The sequence below is a fragment of the Bufo bufo genome, chromosome 4, assembly GCF_905171765.1.
Source record: "Bufo bufo chromosome 4, aBufBuf1.1, whole genome shotgun sequence".
Classification (NCBI taxonomy): Eukaryota; Metazoa; Chordata; class Amphibia; order Anura; family Bufonidae; genus Bufo; species Bufo bufo.
This window is the reverse complement of record NC_053392.1, coordinates 606,842,628-606,859,256: the sequence shown is the minus strand read 5'-3', so window position 1 is coordinate 606,859,256 and position 16,629 is coordinate 606,842,628. Positions and strand designations below refer to the sequence as shown.

The window sequence follows — 16,629 nt, the reverse complement described above, 5'->3', positions numbered from 1 at the left end:
TTTTATCTTTTAAGTTGCATTACTGAAATAAATGAACTTTGCACAATATTCAAATTTTTCGAGTTTCACCTGTATATGCTGCTAATAATTATTACTGACATCATGTGACAATGAGTCTTGGTGACCTTCTGATGATCTCCTCTTTCTGGGTCTTCAGGCTTTTCAAAAACATCATAGACACCTGTGGTTGTCTCCTCCACCTTACTTCTGGTGGCCCTTCAGTGTGATCATTTATTATACAAGTGATGATAGATAGATAGATAGATAGATAGATAGATAGATAGATAGATAGATAGATAGATAGATATGAGATAGATATATAGATAGATATAAGATGGTGGAAGGATCTGAGCAACTGTGACAAGGGCCAAATTGTAATGCTTAGATGACTGGGGTCAGGGCATCTCCAAAACAGCTGGTCTTGCGGTGGGTTCCCAGAACGTAGTGGATAGTACCTACCAAAAGTGGTCTGACGAAGGACAAGCAATAAACTGGCAAAAGACTCAAGGGAGCTATAGGCTCATTGGTATCTGTGAGGAGTGAGATTGTCCAATTCAGCAGAATAGCTACTGTAAAGCTAATTGCTAACAAGGTGCAGGGATGCATAGGAAATAACATTTTGCTATAAAAAAAATGCCCATGATGACTCCTCTCAACACTGGAAGTACCTACAATGGGCATGTGAGTGTCCAGACTGGACAAAGGGGCAATGGAAGAAGGAAGCCTGGCCTGTCGAATGGTGGTTGGGTCTATGTACCTACCCGGAGAAGAGATGGCACCAGGATGCACCATGGAAAGAAGACAAGTCAGCGGAAGCAGTGTGATGCTCTGGGAAATGTTCTGCAGGGTAACCTTGGGTGGTGACATCATATGGATGTGACACATACCACCTACCTAAACATTGTACAGACCAAGTATATGTTTTTCTAACCTGCGTCGCATACAACTTACAACATCTTTACAGGACCTGATGGTCAATATCAGTACGCGGCCCGGTAGTTCAGTGGTTAGCATGGCCGTGCTGGTGTCCTACAGTCCTAGGTTCAGATCTGCTGTATGTTCTCCCTGTTTTTGTGTGGCTTTCCTCCAGGTACTCTGGTTTCCTCCCACACTCAAAATACATACGAGTTGGGGGCTCAGATTGTGAAATCCAATGGAGACAGCGAATAAGTCTGTAAAGTGCCGCGGAATATGTCAGCGCTATATAAGTGGGAAACATAAATAGAACATTACTCTTTTTTGGGGGCTCGTCCGGGATGGCTTGGGCATAAACCCTGTTGCTAAAGTTTATTTCTGTGCACAATATTAAGCCTTATTTCAAGACAGATAATGAGATTCTGCATTTAGAATAAGAAACTATTTAAACTTAAATTTTGTTTACTTCTTGGAGATTTTGGTATTTCTCTCCGGAGACGCTTCTATTATATTGATTTTTGTTCTCATCTTTTGCTAATTGCTGAAGAATTCCTGAGTATAAAATGAGACAGCTCAATAGGAAATGTCAGCAACTCCTTCCATGAATCGCTGCAACCTTCAACCCGACTGTCATCTCAGAGCAGCTTTTTGGCTGTTCCGGTGAGTGTTTTAATTAGTGGCATTTCAGATGATAACCTGCAATGTCACTGCAGAAGAAACAATGTGATGAGAATTTACAGTGCACACCATGTGTGAACGAATGACACACTCCTGTCACAGGATTTATCTTACCTCCTAATCGTTCTCAGAAGTGTGGATCGAGCCTCATTGTGAAAGGTAATAATGATACTCGTAGGTGGAAGATTTGATGGGTAGTGAAGCTCAGTACATCTGAAAAACAGAGCAATTACCAAATAAGAAGATCCATCAAAATAGAAAAAAAACCTCTACATTTATGACTAGTGGCAAAGCCATTTATCCAATAGTCAGAAGGTTCTCAGATTCCTTTACATCTTTTCATAATAAAGGGTGAACCCAATATTTCAATTTAGATAAAAGTTGAGTCATTTTGTACATACATTACATTACTTATCCTGTACTGATCCTGAGTTACATCGTGTATTATACTCCAGAGCTGCACTCACTATTCTGCTGCTGCAGTCACTGTGTACATACATTACATTACTTATCCTGTACTGATCCTGAGTTACATCCTGTATTATACTCCAGAGCTGCACTCACTATTCTGCTGGTGCAGTCACTGTGTACATTACATTACTTATCCTGTACTGATCCTGAGTTACATCCTGTATTATACTCCAGAGCTGCACTCACTATTCTGCTGGTGCAGTCACTGTACATACATTACATTACTTATCCTGTACTGATCCTGAGTTACATCCTGTATTATACTCCAGAGCTGCACTCACTATTCTGCTGGTGGAGTCACTGTGTACATACATTACATTACTTATCCTGTACTGATCCTGAGTTACATCCTGTATTATACTCCAGAGATGCACTTACTATTCTGCTGGTGGAGTCACTGTGTACATACATTACTTATCCTGTACTGTTCCTGAGTTACATCCTGTATTATACTCCAGAGCTGCACTAATTATTCTGCTGGTGGAGTCACTGTGTACATACATTACTTATCCTGTACTGATCCTGGGTTACATCCTGTATTATACTCCAGAGCTGCACTCACTATTCTGCTGGTGGAGTCACTGTGTACATACATTACATTACTTATCCTGTACTGATCCTGAGTTACATCCTGTATTATACTCCAGAGCTGCACTCACTATTCTGCTGGTGCAGTGACTGTGTACATACAATACATTATTTATCCTGTACTGATCCTGAGTTACATCCTGTATTATTCTCTAGAGCTGCACTCAATATTCTACTGGTGCAGTCACTGTGTACATACATTACATTACTTATCCTGTATTGATCCTGAGTTACATCCTGTATTATTCTCTGGAGCTGCACTCACTATTCTGCTGGAGGAGTCACTGTGTACATACATTACATTACTTATCCTGTACTGACCCTGAGTTACATCCTGTATTATACTCCAGAGCTGCACTCACTATTCTGCTGGTGCAGTCACTGTGTACACACATTACATTACTTATCTTGTACTGATCCTGAGTTACATCCTGTATTATACTCCAGAGCTGCACTCACTATTCTGCTGGAGGAGTCACTGTGTACATACATTACATTACTTATCCTGTACTGATCCTGAGTTACATCCTGTATTATACCCCAGAGCTGCACTCACTATTCTGCTGGTGCAGTCACTGTGTACATACATTACTTATCCTGTACTTATCCTGAGTTACATCCTGTATTATACTCCAGAGCTGCACTCACTATTCTGCTGGTGCAGTCACTGTGTACATACATTACTTATCCTGTACTTATCCTGAGTTACATCCTGTATTATACTCCAGAGCTGTACTCACTATTCTGCTGGTGCAGTCACTGTGTACATACATTACTTATCCTGTACTTATCCTGAGTTACATCCTGTATTGTATCCCAGAGCTGCACTCACTATTCTGCTGGTGCAGTCACTGTGTACATACATTACTTATCCTGTACTTATCCTGAGTTACATCCTGTATTGTATCCCAGAGCTGCACTCACTATTCTGCTGGTGCAGTCACTGTGTACATACATTACTTATCCTGTACTTATCCTGAGTTACATCCTGTATTGTATCCCAGAGTGGTATTCACATTCATTGTGCTTAGTATTGTAGTTCACCGCTATTGAATGAATGTGGCTTTTTATGAATTAATTTTTTTTAGATCCTGGACTAATGGACAAGCTCTTAATAAATGTAATACACCAGCAGTAGTTACATACCCACTATAGAGCTATGGCATATGACTGCTTCCCCTGCTTGCCCAGACAAATACTGTCTACCTGCAGACACCACATGGACGATATCTCTGCACCGAGATGTATACAGCCCTCACTGAGGTCAGTACCAGTTGTATGAATCCATATACACTTAGCTCCCCCTAGAGGTGGCTGCAAGTAGACAGAATTATATAATTTATCACAAAATAAAAACGAGGATTCTTCTGCAGGTAGAATTGACATGAATAAACAGTGAATGTTGACCCTAAAATAAAATGTGTGTATATTATATCATGGAGGTGGGGGTTTGCACTGCGGCATTTATAGGAATATCTGTGGGATTGCAGTTTTCACCCAGGACAATGGCGACATACTGTACAGTACTTAAATGTTGTAATTTTTGCTGTTTCTCCGCAGATCTTATAGCCAGTCTCGCTAAAAAGTGTTAAATTGTGACATTTCGGATGAAGACGTCAATGAGTCCCCGAAATGTCATCAGTTATGATAATAAGACACTACTGAGGGGCAAAGGATGAGAAAATTTAAAGGTTGAAATTAATTAAGTCCTTGGGTCTAACGTGATAGGAAACAGGAGACTTTTTACTACTGAAGATGAACATTTAAAGGGCAAGTCCAGTCACAGCTGCTATTAGCGTCAGTGGTGCAAGAATCCTGCCATGATGATGAAGAGCTCCGACAAGGAGAGACGGCTCCCTCTGGTGGATGATCAACGTCCCTGCAATACGATCACAGGGAGCTGAGCAGTTACTACAGCAGTCGGGGGCCTAACAAATATATTGGTTTTCAGAGAAACACTGCTTGTTAATGATCTGTTAAGTAGATTTTTCTAAATTTTTTCTATATTAGGTTCTGTACTGTTGTGTGCATCCGTGTCCGTGGTTCTGTTTTCCGTTTTTTTTCGCGGACCCATTGACTTTCAATGGGTCCGTGGAAAAATTGGAAAATGCACCGTTTGGCAGCCGCATCCGTGATCCGTGTTTCCTGGCCGTGAAAAAAATATGACCTGTCCTATTTTTTTCACGGTGAACGGTTCGCGGACCCATTCAAGTCAATGGGTCCGTGAAAAATCACGGATGCACACAAGATTGTCATCCGCGTCCGTGATCCGTGTCCGTTTTTTCCTATCATTTCAATGGCAAACTTGACTTAGATTTTTTTTTCATTTTTCATTTCCGTGGATCCTCCAAAAATCAAGGAAGACCCACGGACAAAAAAACGGTCACGGATCACGGACCAACGGAACCCCGTTTTGCGGACCGTGAAAAAATACTGTCGTGTGCAGGAGGCCTTACAGTGTATTACGCAAGTAATCACGTAATCAGTTTCCTTGGAAGAAAAAGAGAAAGAAATGTAAAAACAAAATAAAAAGCTGAAAAAGCATGTAAAAAAAAAAAAAAAGCCAAACTAAACTAAAAAGACTCCCAAAGAAAAATTAAACTAACAAAGTAAAAAAATAAATAAAAAAATACCCCGCCAGACTGAAAAAAAAAAAAAAAGGAAAAAATTTGAACTTCCAAACAAAAAAACTGTCAAAGAAACAACAAACTGGCATGGTTAAAAAAAAACTGCCAAAGTCATAGGTTTTAGAAACAAAACAAACTTGCCAATGTAAAAACAAAAATTAAAATCAAAAATACCTGCACATGGGGAAAAAAAAATAAAAAATAAAGAAACTGACAGTCAAAAAAATTACCCATTTTTAATAAACAAATGGAGCTTGAAATCATAAAATAGAATAATGCAGAGCAAAGTTACATACAGCGTTTATACTGCATAACGAAGGTATAAAACAAAAAAGCAACGGCAAATAGTTTTTCTTCTCAAATCCCCTCAGCAGAAAACAGTAATAATAATAATAAAAGGTAATTAATAAACTCCATAACAGCAAAACAGGACATGTCAATATGTCAGGAAAAAACACCACCAGCCTCCAGGCCTGAGGGAAAGCCCGAGGCCGGGCCTGATACACGTCAGTGAGATCATGGATTCTAGGAGACGATCGGGATGGAGACCCGATCATTATTATTTTCCCTTATAACATGGTTATAAGAGAAAATAACAGCATTCTGAATACAATAGGGCTGGAGGGGTTAAAAAAAAACTAAAAAATAATTTAACTCACCTTAATCCACTTGTTCGCGCTGCCGGCATCTCCTTCTGTCTTCATCTGTGAGGAAAAGGACCTGTGGTGACATCACTGCACCTATCACATGGTCCATCACATGATCCATCCCCGCCAAAAAATACTGAAGATTAATAAATAAACAACGTGAACCCAACTAAATATTATTACAACCAGTCCTGCGAAAAACTAAATCCTCACTGGTGATGAGCGAAGTTTACAAAAATTTGATCCAGCTACTTTGTGGCAAATTACTTTGTCAAAAAGCGAATTTCTTTGTAAGTAGAGGACGCAATGACGTGGAAAGGCGATTGCGCCGCCCCCAGTCACTGAACCACTCAGGTGGCGCGTTCATTGCTGATTGCAGCATCTGAGATGAAAAATTAGGCCTTTCAGGGGTTAATCAGTTAAAAATAGATAAATACTCACCTTATCTATTTGAGCGCGAAGAGGCCGCAGCGGCCATCTTGATTGAAGACACTGTGCAAAATCTCGGGTGGTGTGTGATGTCAATCTCGCCCGCGGGATCTTCAATCAAGATGGCCGCGGTGGCCTCTTCTCGCTCAAATGGATGAGGTGAGTATGATTATTTTTACCGCCATTTCAGAGAAAATTGATCGAGGAAATTCGGCTTCGCGGTGAATTGAATTTTCCCTGAAATTCGGATTGAAGTCCACTTCGTATACTTTGATTCGCTCAACCCTCATCATCACTAAGAGGAAGATCAAAAGTTATGGCCTTTGGAATGTGGCCAATGGGTTGGCCCATCCCCTACAACGGCGGAATATCACCTCTGGGACCCGCACCTATCTCTAGAACGGAGCCTGCAAAGTGAAGGAGAATGGACCGCGCATTCGCGGCTGCCTCCATTCATTTTTATGGGACTTCCAAAAGCAGCGAAGGGCGTTGCTCTACTATTTTTGGCACGCCCATAGAAATGAATGGAGGGGAGCCGCACATGCACCTCGCTCACCCTGCTCTCCTTCACTTTGCAGGCTCCGTTCTAGAGATACAGTAGGTGCTGGTCCCACAGGTGATAGGCCACCAATATATGTGAGATGGGCCAACAGGCTGTCCAGGATCAGAAAAACTTGGCTTTTTTTTTTTTTTTTAAACAGCGCCACTCTTATCCACAGGTTGTATCTGGTATCGCAGCTCAGCCCCAATTATTACTATTATTCATTAAAACTCCAAACATTCCAGTAAATGGAGCTGCAATACCCCACACAACCTGCAGATAAGTGTCACCGCCAGCTCTGGAGAAGATCTGGCAGACGTTCTTCTCTACCTGTTGTATGATGTTCTTTGTTTTGGTTTCACTTTCTCATCTCCTTTCCTTCTTCCAGCTGTCACCTATTTGCACTGATTGTCTTCCTTTATATTCCCTCCCATACTGCCTCACTTTGCGGTTTATACTTCTTCCTGGATGAGTTGTTCACTGCTGGAGGCTGCTACTGCTGATTCCTCAGATAAGTCTTTTTCCTTTATTTGTGTTTCCTTGCTGACTTGATTCTAGGTGACCCTGACTCCGTCCGTATTAAGTGCAGGGAGCCGGTGGTCGTGTCCCCTCACTATTATAGGGTTTTTAGGTGTCACACAGTATGAGGTACGTGGGCATGCAATCGTCTACCATAAAGGCCTTTGCATGGGCATAGCAGTCAGGGAGAGCTCTAGGGGTTTTCTAGGGCTCACCCATATGCTCCTTAGTTTGGGATCAAGCCAGTCGGATGTTTATTTATAAGTTCCAGCTTTCTGCAACACCATCCGTGACAATAAGTGAGGTGCACTTACTTTAAAAAAAAAAAAAAAAAAAAAAATATATATATATATATTTATGAAATATTACAGTTTTTGTATTACCTTTGATATTTCCAACATTGATATTATCTGTATGTATATGACAAGGGGCGATCTTACTTTTTTCACAAAAGCTTTAAAGTAGTAAAGTTTTTTGCTTTATAAATTATGTTTTATTATATATATTTTATTACACTTTTATGTTTCTGTAGTCTCCCTATGCATGTGACAAGGTGCGCACTTACTTTTGCACACAACTGTATTAGTATATAGCAATGTAAACAGGGGAGATGTAGAAGCAGAGCGGCCTCCCTGGCTAACCGTGACTGACATATGCGATAGCGGGCGGTGGCGGAGTCGCCTGTGCCTCACGGGCAGGTGATGGGATGTGTCCGCACCCTCATCTACAGCCGCAATCCCTCCAGGATTTTATGTTGAGAAGCGAAATGCGAAACCCTAATGACATCTGAACGGTTGTAAGACAATTTGCGCAGATTTGCCGGCGAGATGTTGTCCGCGGCTCAGGATCTTGTATAAACCATCAAAGTCCTTTCAGCCTTTGTAGTTTCAGCTCATGAATTCCTCCCGTCACATCAAAGACGGTTTATGCAGAAACGAAATTAATCTCTTTGCACAAAAGTAACTTCTGGAAAGATTTTATTCTCTGCAGAAAAAAGCCGCGACTTCTCAGAAACAGCGGCTTATTAATTACGCTTTAATGGATCCGGTCAATAATACCGGTAAAGGGCGACGGCGATTACACAGCATCTGGAGGAGTCTCATCACTGCCCGGGTATATCTGTCGCTGATTCGGTCGCAAAAGGGATTTGGGGCCGAATCTGCAACTTTTGCCTGCTCAGTAGCTGAGGTGTGTAGCAAGAGGTTCTGCAGCAGCTGAGGTGTGTATTATGATGTTCTGCAGCAGCTGAGGTGTGTATTATGAGGTTCTGCAGCAGCTGAGGTGTGTATTATGAGGTTCTGCAGCAGCTGAGGGGTGTATTATGATGTTCTGCAGCAGCTGAGGTGTGTATTATGAGGTTCTGCAGCAGCTGAGGGGTGTATTATGAGGTTCTGCAGCAGCTGAGGTGTGTATTATGATGTTCTGCAGCAGCTGAGGTGTGTATTATTATGTTCTGCAGCAGCTGAGGGGTGTATTATGAGGTTCTGCAGCAGCTGAGGTGTGTATTATGAGGTTCTGCAGCAGCTGAGGTGTGTATTGTGTACCCCCCCCCCCCCCCCCCATTTACTCATTCCTTAATATAACATGGGAAATTCTGGTGTCACATAATTATAAACTTGGGGTCTGTTATCTGATATACAGAGATTTCGGGAAGTGTAACCCTCATTTTCCTCCCTTTAACCCCTCGGTATACTTTAGCACATGTCGCTGTGGGCGGGTCACATGTAAGTGATTGCTGTGTGCTATAACGGTTTTCTTTATCGGTTGGCGGATTTTTTTTTACTGCCTCTTGCTATGTGACACCTCTGTCGGGTAATGAAGATGAAGTGGCTCTTGGAAGGAGTTTTTAAAAGAAATTAAGATTCCAGCTCCCGCACATTAAATATAGCGCGAGACGCTGAAACGCGGCCAACGATGACAACATTACAGCGAGATTATGTGTCGCCAGCAAAAGAGTGATATCATTATCGGACGGTGAATTAACAGATATATTACAGCTCATTAAATCGATGTGAAACGCGTCAGCACGGCCACAACATCATTAATGAGGAATTAGAAATTCATCAGCCTTAAAGGGCCAGTACACCTAAAAAGGCAGCAGCTGATTCTAAAGCAGCAGAGAAGCGGCTGGTATCAATCACACATATGGATGTAAACGTGACTGGATTCTGAAGTGGTTAATAACAGGAAACTATAGACCCTATGGGCTCCGTCAGGTACCAGAACCTGGATGTGACTGCTGCCCGTGCACAACCACTAGTTAGGCCACTTCCTCCACACATCAGAACTGCAGAGAAAGTGCTCGCTGGCTAAGGTGGGTCACTGCTGAGGTCCGTTACTGGCCGAATTAGGAGAGGAATTAGAGAGCAGCAGAGACCAGAGCAGTGTGGAAACAGCATGTCCAACTGGGACCGGAAGTAGAAAGCAGCAGGAAGCAGAACAAGGTCAGAAGGGCATGCCGAATCGGGATAGGAAGTTGACCCTTAGGTATTTTCTCAATGCCTGTTAGAGAGTGACGAGGCGGCGAGCACCAGGATGGCAGTGGCACTGAGCGGGCAAAACAATTCAAATGGGACTCCTTCATTCTAGCCATCTCTGGGGGTCCCACAGGTCAGAACCTGATCCATTTGCAAGTGATGGCATAGGTGGCAGAACCTCTGCAAATTATGGTCCTTTATGGTCCAAGATCTGAACATATAGGCCCATATTTATTACAAGTGGCACGTGGCCATCATACTGTACACTTTGTGTTAGAACTGCCTCACTAGGCACGGTGTGCTATAGGGTGGCATGCTGGCCATTCCTCAACACGTGATATATCTGTTATGTATGCGGCGTATAAATAACAGCGCCACACGGTGGCCAAATAACACTTCTATACAGCTGCCTAAATACGGCCCCTTTCACACGGGCGAGCATTCCGCGCGGATGCGATGCGTGAGTTGAACGCATTGCACCCGCACTGAATCCAGACCCATTCATTTCTATGGGGCTGTGCACACGAGCGGTGATTTTCACGCATCACTTGTGCGTTGCGTGAAAATCGCAGCATGCTCCTCTTTGTGCGGTTTTCACGTAACGCAGGCCCCATAGAAATGAATGGGGTTGCGTAAAAATCGCAAGCATCCGCAAGCAAGTGCGGATGCGGTGCGATTTTCACGCACCGTTGCTAGGAGACGATCGGGATGGGGACCCGATCATTATTATTTTCCCTTATAGCATGGTTATAAGGGAAAATAATAGCATTCTGAATACAGAATGCATAGTACAATAGCGCTGGAGGGGTTAAAAAAAATTAAAAATTATTTAACTCACCTTAATCCACTTGATCGCACAGCCGGCATCTCCTTCTGTCTTCTTTGCTGTGTGCAGGAAAAGGAACTGTGGTGACGTCACTCCGGTCATCACATGATCCATCACCATCATGTGACGGACCATGTGATGAACGGAGTGACGTCACCACAGGTCCTTTTCCTGCACACAGCAAAGAAGACAGAAGAGAAGCCGGGCTGCGCGATCAAGTGGATTAAGGTGAGTTAAATTATTATTTATTTATTTTTAACCCCTCCAGCGCTATTGTACTATACACTACGTGCAGAATTATTAGGCAAATGAGTATTTTGACCACATCATCCTCTTTATGCATGTTGTCTTACTCCAAGCTGTATAGGCTCGAAAGCCTACTACTAATTAAGCATATTAGGTGATGTGCATCTCTGTAATGAGAAGGGGTGTGGTCTAATGACATCAACACCCTATATCAGGTGTGCATAATTATTAGGCAACTTCCTTTCCTTTGGCAAAATGGGTCAAAAGAAGGACTTGACAGGCTCAGAAAAGTCAAAAATAGTGAGATATCTTGCAGAGGGATGCAGCACTCTTAAAATTGCAAAGCTTCTGAAGCGTGATCATCGAACAATCAAGCGTTTCATTCAAAATAGTCAACAGGGTCGCAGGTAAAGGGCAGAGAGCTCCAGTCCGACTCAGACGCCAGCAAGGTGGAGGTGGAGTACTGGTTTGGGCTGGTATCATCAAAGATGAGCTTGTGGGGCCTTTTCGGGTTGAGGATGGAGTCAAGCTCAACTCCCAGTCCTACTGCCAGTTTCTGGAAGACACCTTCTTCAAGCAGTGGTACAGGAAGAAGTCTGCATCCTTCAAGAAAAACATGATTTTCATGCAGGACAATGCTCCATCACACGCGTCCAAGTACTCCACAGCGTGGCTGGCAAGAAAGGGTATAAAAGAAGAAAATCTAATGACATGGCCTCCTTGTTCACCTGATCTGAACCCCATTGAGAACCTGTGGTCCATCATCAAATGTGAGATTTACAAGGAGGGAAAACAGTACACATCTCTGAACAGTGTCTGGGAGGCTGTGGTTGCTGCTGCACGCAATGTTGATGGTGAACAGATCAAAACACTGACAGAATCCATGGATGGCAGGCTTTTGAGTGTCCTTGCAAAGAAAGGTGGCTATATTGGTCACTGATTTGTTTTTGTTTTGTTTTTGAATGTCAGAAATGTATATTTGTGAATGTTGAGATGTTATATTGGTTTCACTGGTAAAAATAAATAATTGAAATGGGTATATATTTGTTTTTTGTTAAGTTGCCTAATAATTATGCACAGTAATAGTCACCTGCACACACAGATATCCCCCTAAAATAGCTAAAACTAAAAACAAACTAAAAACTACTTCCAAAAATATTCAGCTTTGATATTAATGAGTTTTTTGGGTTCATTGAGAACATGGTTGTTGTTCAATAATAAAATTAATCCTCAAAAATACAACTTGCCTAATAATTCTGCACTCCCTGTACATTCTGTATTCAGAATGCTATTATTTTACCTTATAACCATGTTATAAGGGAAAATAATACAATCTACAGAACACCGATACCAAGCCCGAACTTCTGTGAAGAAGTTCGGGTTTGGGTACCAAACATGCCGATTTTTCTCACGCGCGTGCAAAACGCATTACAATGTTTTGCACTCGCGCGGAAAAAATCGTGCATGTTCCCGCAACGCACCCGCACCTTTTCCCGCAACGCCCGTATGAAAGTGGCCTAACAGAGTTATAGTATGCTGCTACCGCCAAACTTTGAAAAATAGTGAAAGACAGTAGCTTTGAGCGCCAGATCGTCGGCAGCGCCCCCTGCAGCGGGGAGACTGCCATTGTATTTTTGCTACTTTGTAAGATTACACCTGAGTAATATTACATATTCCAATCTTTAATTAACAGCATCTAATATTAATGGCTGGCGCGCTGGGTCCGAGGCTCAACACCGCCAGTGATTACCGGATGATATTAAACTAGGTCGCGCCGTATGCAGCGGAATACACGAGAATTCACTTGTGCAGTAAAATGCTGTTTCAGTGATTTCCATCTTTTTTTCTCTTGGTTAATGGCACATTTTAAATTGCACAGTAATTTCTCACGGGACAGGGAAACGGTGCTGACTGAAGTCTTCGGATTTAAATTGGCTTTTCCCCCAGTGTTCAATTTACAGGTCACATGTTAGAAAAGTGTTTTAATTGATGTAATGTTTATTAATTAAATGCATCAGGAAAATATTAATGCATAGAAATAAGAAAAACAACCTGTATCTCTAGAAATGCCTGAAATCTACTTCGAACGTGCTCAGCAAGGGCGTACACCTAAGAGGGACGTATACCCAGGGCCAGGGCCGTCGTCTCTCTAGAAATGCCTGAAACCTACTCCGAACATGCTCAGCAAGGGCGTATACCTAAGAGGGACGTATACCTCAGAGGCCGGCCATCATTAGCTTGTTTTTCCTATCTCCTTGGGTACCGAAACTTTGGCAAAAAAGAGCTAGAACTGGTCAAAATTCCTTGATGCCCATCTCTCCTACAAGGCTCAGGATTGAGGTGGACATCAAGCAGGCAAAGGGCCTAAATGCTGTATACAGCATGGGAGGACTAATCAGCAACTATAAGAGGGAGCGGGGGTCCAGTTTTAATTTTTACTATGGCCACCTACTACATGCTTTTCAGGATACATTAAAATTATCCAGCTTGGACTGCCCTGTCCTGTGTGACTGGACCCCCCCCCAGGGGGCAAAGGTGTATCTTGAAGCTCCAGGGACCCAATGCAAAATCTGTAACAGGGCCTGATGTGCCATTTATAGTATCAGAGGCAGTTTTGGGCTCACTCAGACTCTAGGGCCTGGGTGTGACCCTTTCCTTAGCACCCCCTGTAGCATAGTTACAAACATTTCCCAAAGACTTTAAGCTCTGCCCTGGAAGCCACCCAAGAGTACCCACTTTTGGGATTAATTTGCAAAAATCCTGCACCTTTTTTTGTCCAGTTTGTGGGATTGTCCTCCCAAAATCAGGACTATTGGTAGGGCACATATGCTATAACTAAACCGTGTGCATAGATCCCACTACCAGAACCCATTGTCGACTATCCCATGGTCAACCTATTGGCACCATCAGACTTCTTGATATGGAACAGAGAGAAAAGTCCAACTTTTCTATTTAAAAAAAAAGTTATTTTTCTGTAGCACTTGAAAAAAGACCTCTCGGCCATCTGGAAAACCTTCAGTACGTGTCGGCCAGAAGACCGAAGAGAGTGAGGCCTTTATTTTTGTTAGGTTTACCTTGGAATGAACTCCTAGGATTCCCAAATGTTTTTGGAGAGAATGAAGGATTATAAAAGCTTCATTCAAATATTTCCCTAGGTTGGATTCAAAACCATGGCCAAGAGGGTAACGTGGCAAGGCATAATAGGTGCTATGGAGCCCAGAACCTGAAGGGCCCAACTGGACTCTGAAAGGGACAGTTGCTGACATGTAGTTGAGAAAGGAGAGAATGGATAAAGGGTTGAGAATGAAGAAAACGAGCGACCAATGGAAGGGGTAGGAAGAACATCAAGAGCCTAGAGAGAGAAGCACAACAGGCAAGGAACAGAGAGATCCTTAAAGGTGTTCTCTAGATGTTGAAGGTGGCCATAACTAATTGGGGCCCATAAAACTCTTTGCTGAGAGGGGAAGATAAAAAATTAGACCTGTTCCAGCAGTTGCTTGACACCTGCACACTCCTAACTACCCACGACTGCAGATCCTGGCACCCCCAAACTGTCTTCATGCCATATTTGCTTTGAGAACAAGACCAACCTGAGATAGGACCTCTTCCTCTAGGAAGAGCACCAAAGGTCGCTGCCATGGCCCAAATGCTATAACAGAGCAATGCTAACCAATCAAAGCCCTAAAAGGTTAAAATAGGAGAAGCAGACTCTACATAAATCTAATAAAAAAATCCTGTGCAAAATTTTAAAAAGAAAGGTTTATTATTAAGTCCGACAGAGTGTGACTCTGCATCAGCAATTCCTACTTCTGAACATACAGTACCTGCAAACAAAAATTAAAATCTGCTTTGAGTACTGCAATCCTCACATTTGGGCCATTCAAAACCTCTTCCAGTTTTGTTTTACTGGTAAAACTTTAGCTTCAATGAGCATTTCATTCAGCGTGTTCATAATTATTCTGTGTGACAATTACATCCAGAGTAATTGCAATTTAATGCCTCTGCACGAGTGAAAATTGCAGCTTTTAGCTAGAAAAGTGCTATAATAATGAACACAATCCCCTAAGTGATGAGTTCTTAGTACCTCCGGCTACTGCCGCTTAAATGGCTGACTCTGCACTAAGTGCAATTGTAAAGGCCAAGCGGCGGCTGAACGATTGTGGAGTACGGTAACTGCCTACTAAGCAGAAGAGCGAAAAATTCTGCTGCCAAAAAATATCCACCATCAAGGGCCATACATCCATGAGGATGCAATAAGTCATATGGAAGATGATATGTAATGTTACATTCCCTGGAAGTGAACCGACCAGGACCCCCCTTAGTTTGTATCAAGGTACCCAGATGGCCCAAGGACTTTGGTGTCCTAAGCTAGTCCAGTGTTTGATCCACTGAGGTGGAACCAGAATACAGAGGAACCGGTTGGTGCCTCAATGACAAGTCAATGTCAGAAGATACCACTGTCAGTAGAATGATGAGCCTGAGATATTAGAGCAAAGGCTAAAAGGTTGGAGGTCAAGCAGAACAGGGTGGAATGGACAGTAGCATAGTCAAACAAGACAAGGTCAGGTAATGGAAGTCAAGGAAGAACGAGGATACGGTATTGTGCAGACTCCAAACGGAAAGACAACAGGGTAGGAATGCCTATAACTGGAACAGAAGCCACAGATTTTCTTAGCCTGGGAACCAGGTGCACCACCCAAGCACTGCCGGCACCCTTACCAGAGAAGGAAGCGCAGTTTTAAAGCCCGAGTGTGAGTTCTTTACAATGGTGACACTAAAGGAGTTTATAATTGGGAACTTTTTGTATCATTTTATACTAAACTGGTTGAAGCTGCTGGTCCAGCTCCAACTGCTTCGAGTTACTGGGCAATTAGACACGTATGTTGTCCCAGTGACTACTAATGTCTTCCAGCTCTTCTTCCCTGCTCAACCAGTCGCATCAGGTTGTAAAGGCAACTGGTGCGTTTCGATGACTTCGGGCCTGACTACCTATTGAAAGGCGACTCCGGCTTGTGTACCTCACATGAAGATTACGGTACAGCCTTTGTTTCGCTCTTTTCCTATTTTGTCTCCCATCCTGACTTCGACTTTGCTTCCAAACACTTGCCTTACCCTTTGGATTTGTCATCTGGTGCCTGTGGTTCTACTCCTGGTACTAACTGCTGGCCTGTCTTCTGATAATGGTTCCATCTAATCCTCTGGCTTGCTTCATCTGCATTGTCTCTCTGCTGACTACCCTTCATTACGTTCCTGACTTTCCTACAGTTCTTCGGGATAATTGGTTGAACTGGATGGACGCAAGTCTCTTTTCAGCCTGTCATCAACAGTGGCTGGCATGGCAGCTCTGTCCCCTTGATACCAGAAACAGCCCACAGACAAGGGTTGTGCTGTTTCAAAAACAAAAAAAGCAGCAGCAGCATTTGCCCCTAATGTTTGCAATTCCTCATTTTTATGGCATCCAATGCTATAACTGTTTAAGATATTTGGCTTGTGTGAGCACAAATTTTCTAGCTGTTATGTATCCTCCAAAGTTGTTAATTACTAATTGCAGTGCAGTTCTGAGTAATCAGACTAAACCTAACAGGTGTGACTAGAGGAGGGGAGCAGATCCTCCATACTTCAGTTATCTTCAGGTTACCTCTAAGGCCTCTTTCACACAACCGTA

General features: G+C 42.8%; 1 protein-coding gene across 2 annotated transcripts in view; it reads right to left on the bottom strand.

The window, feature by feature from the left end:
* The window catches only part of GALNT14 (polypeptide N-acetylgalactosaminyltransferase 14), a 442,885-nt gene that overhangs the window by 142,788 nt on the left and 283,468 nt on the right, over positions 1-16,629 (bottom strand). For both annotated transcript variants that reach the window (XM_040430606.1, XM_040430607.1), the window contains exon 3: positions 1,708-1,806. In XM_040430606.1, the coding sequence (XP_040286540.1) occupies positions 1,708-1,806 (99 nt within the window). The remainder of the gene's footprint in view (positions 1-1,707; positions 1,807-16,629) is intronic.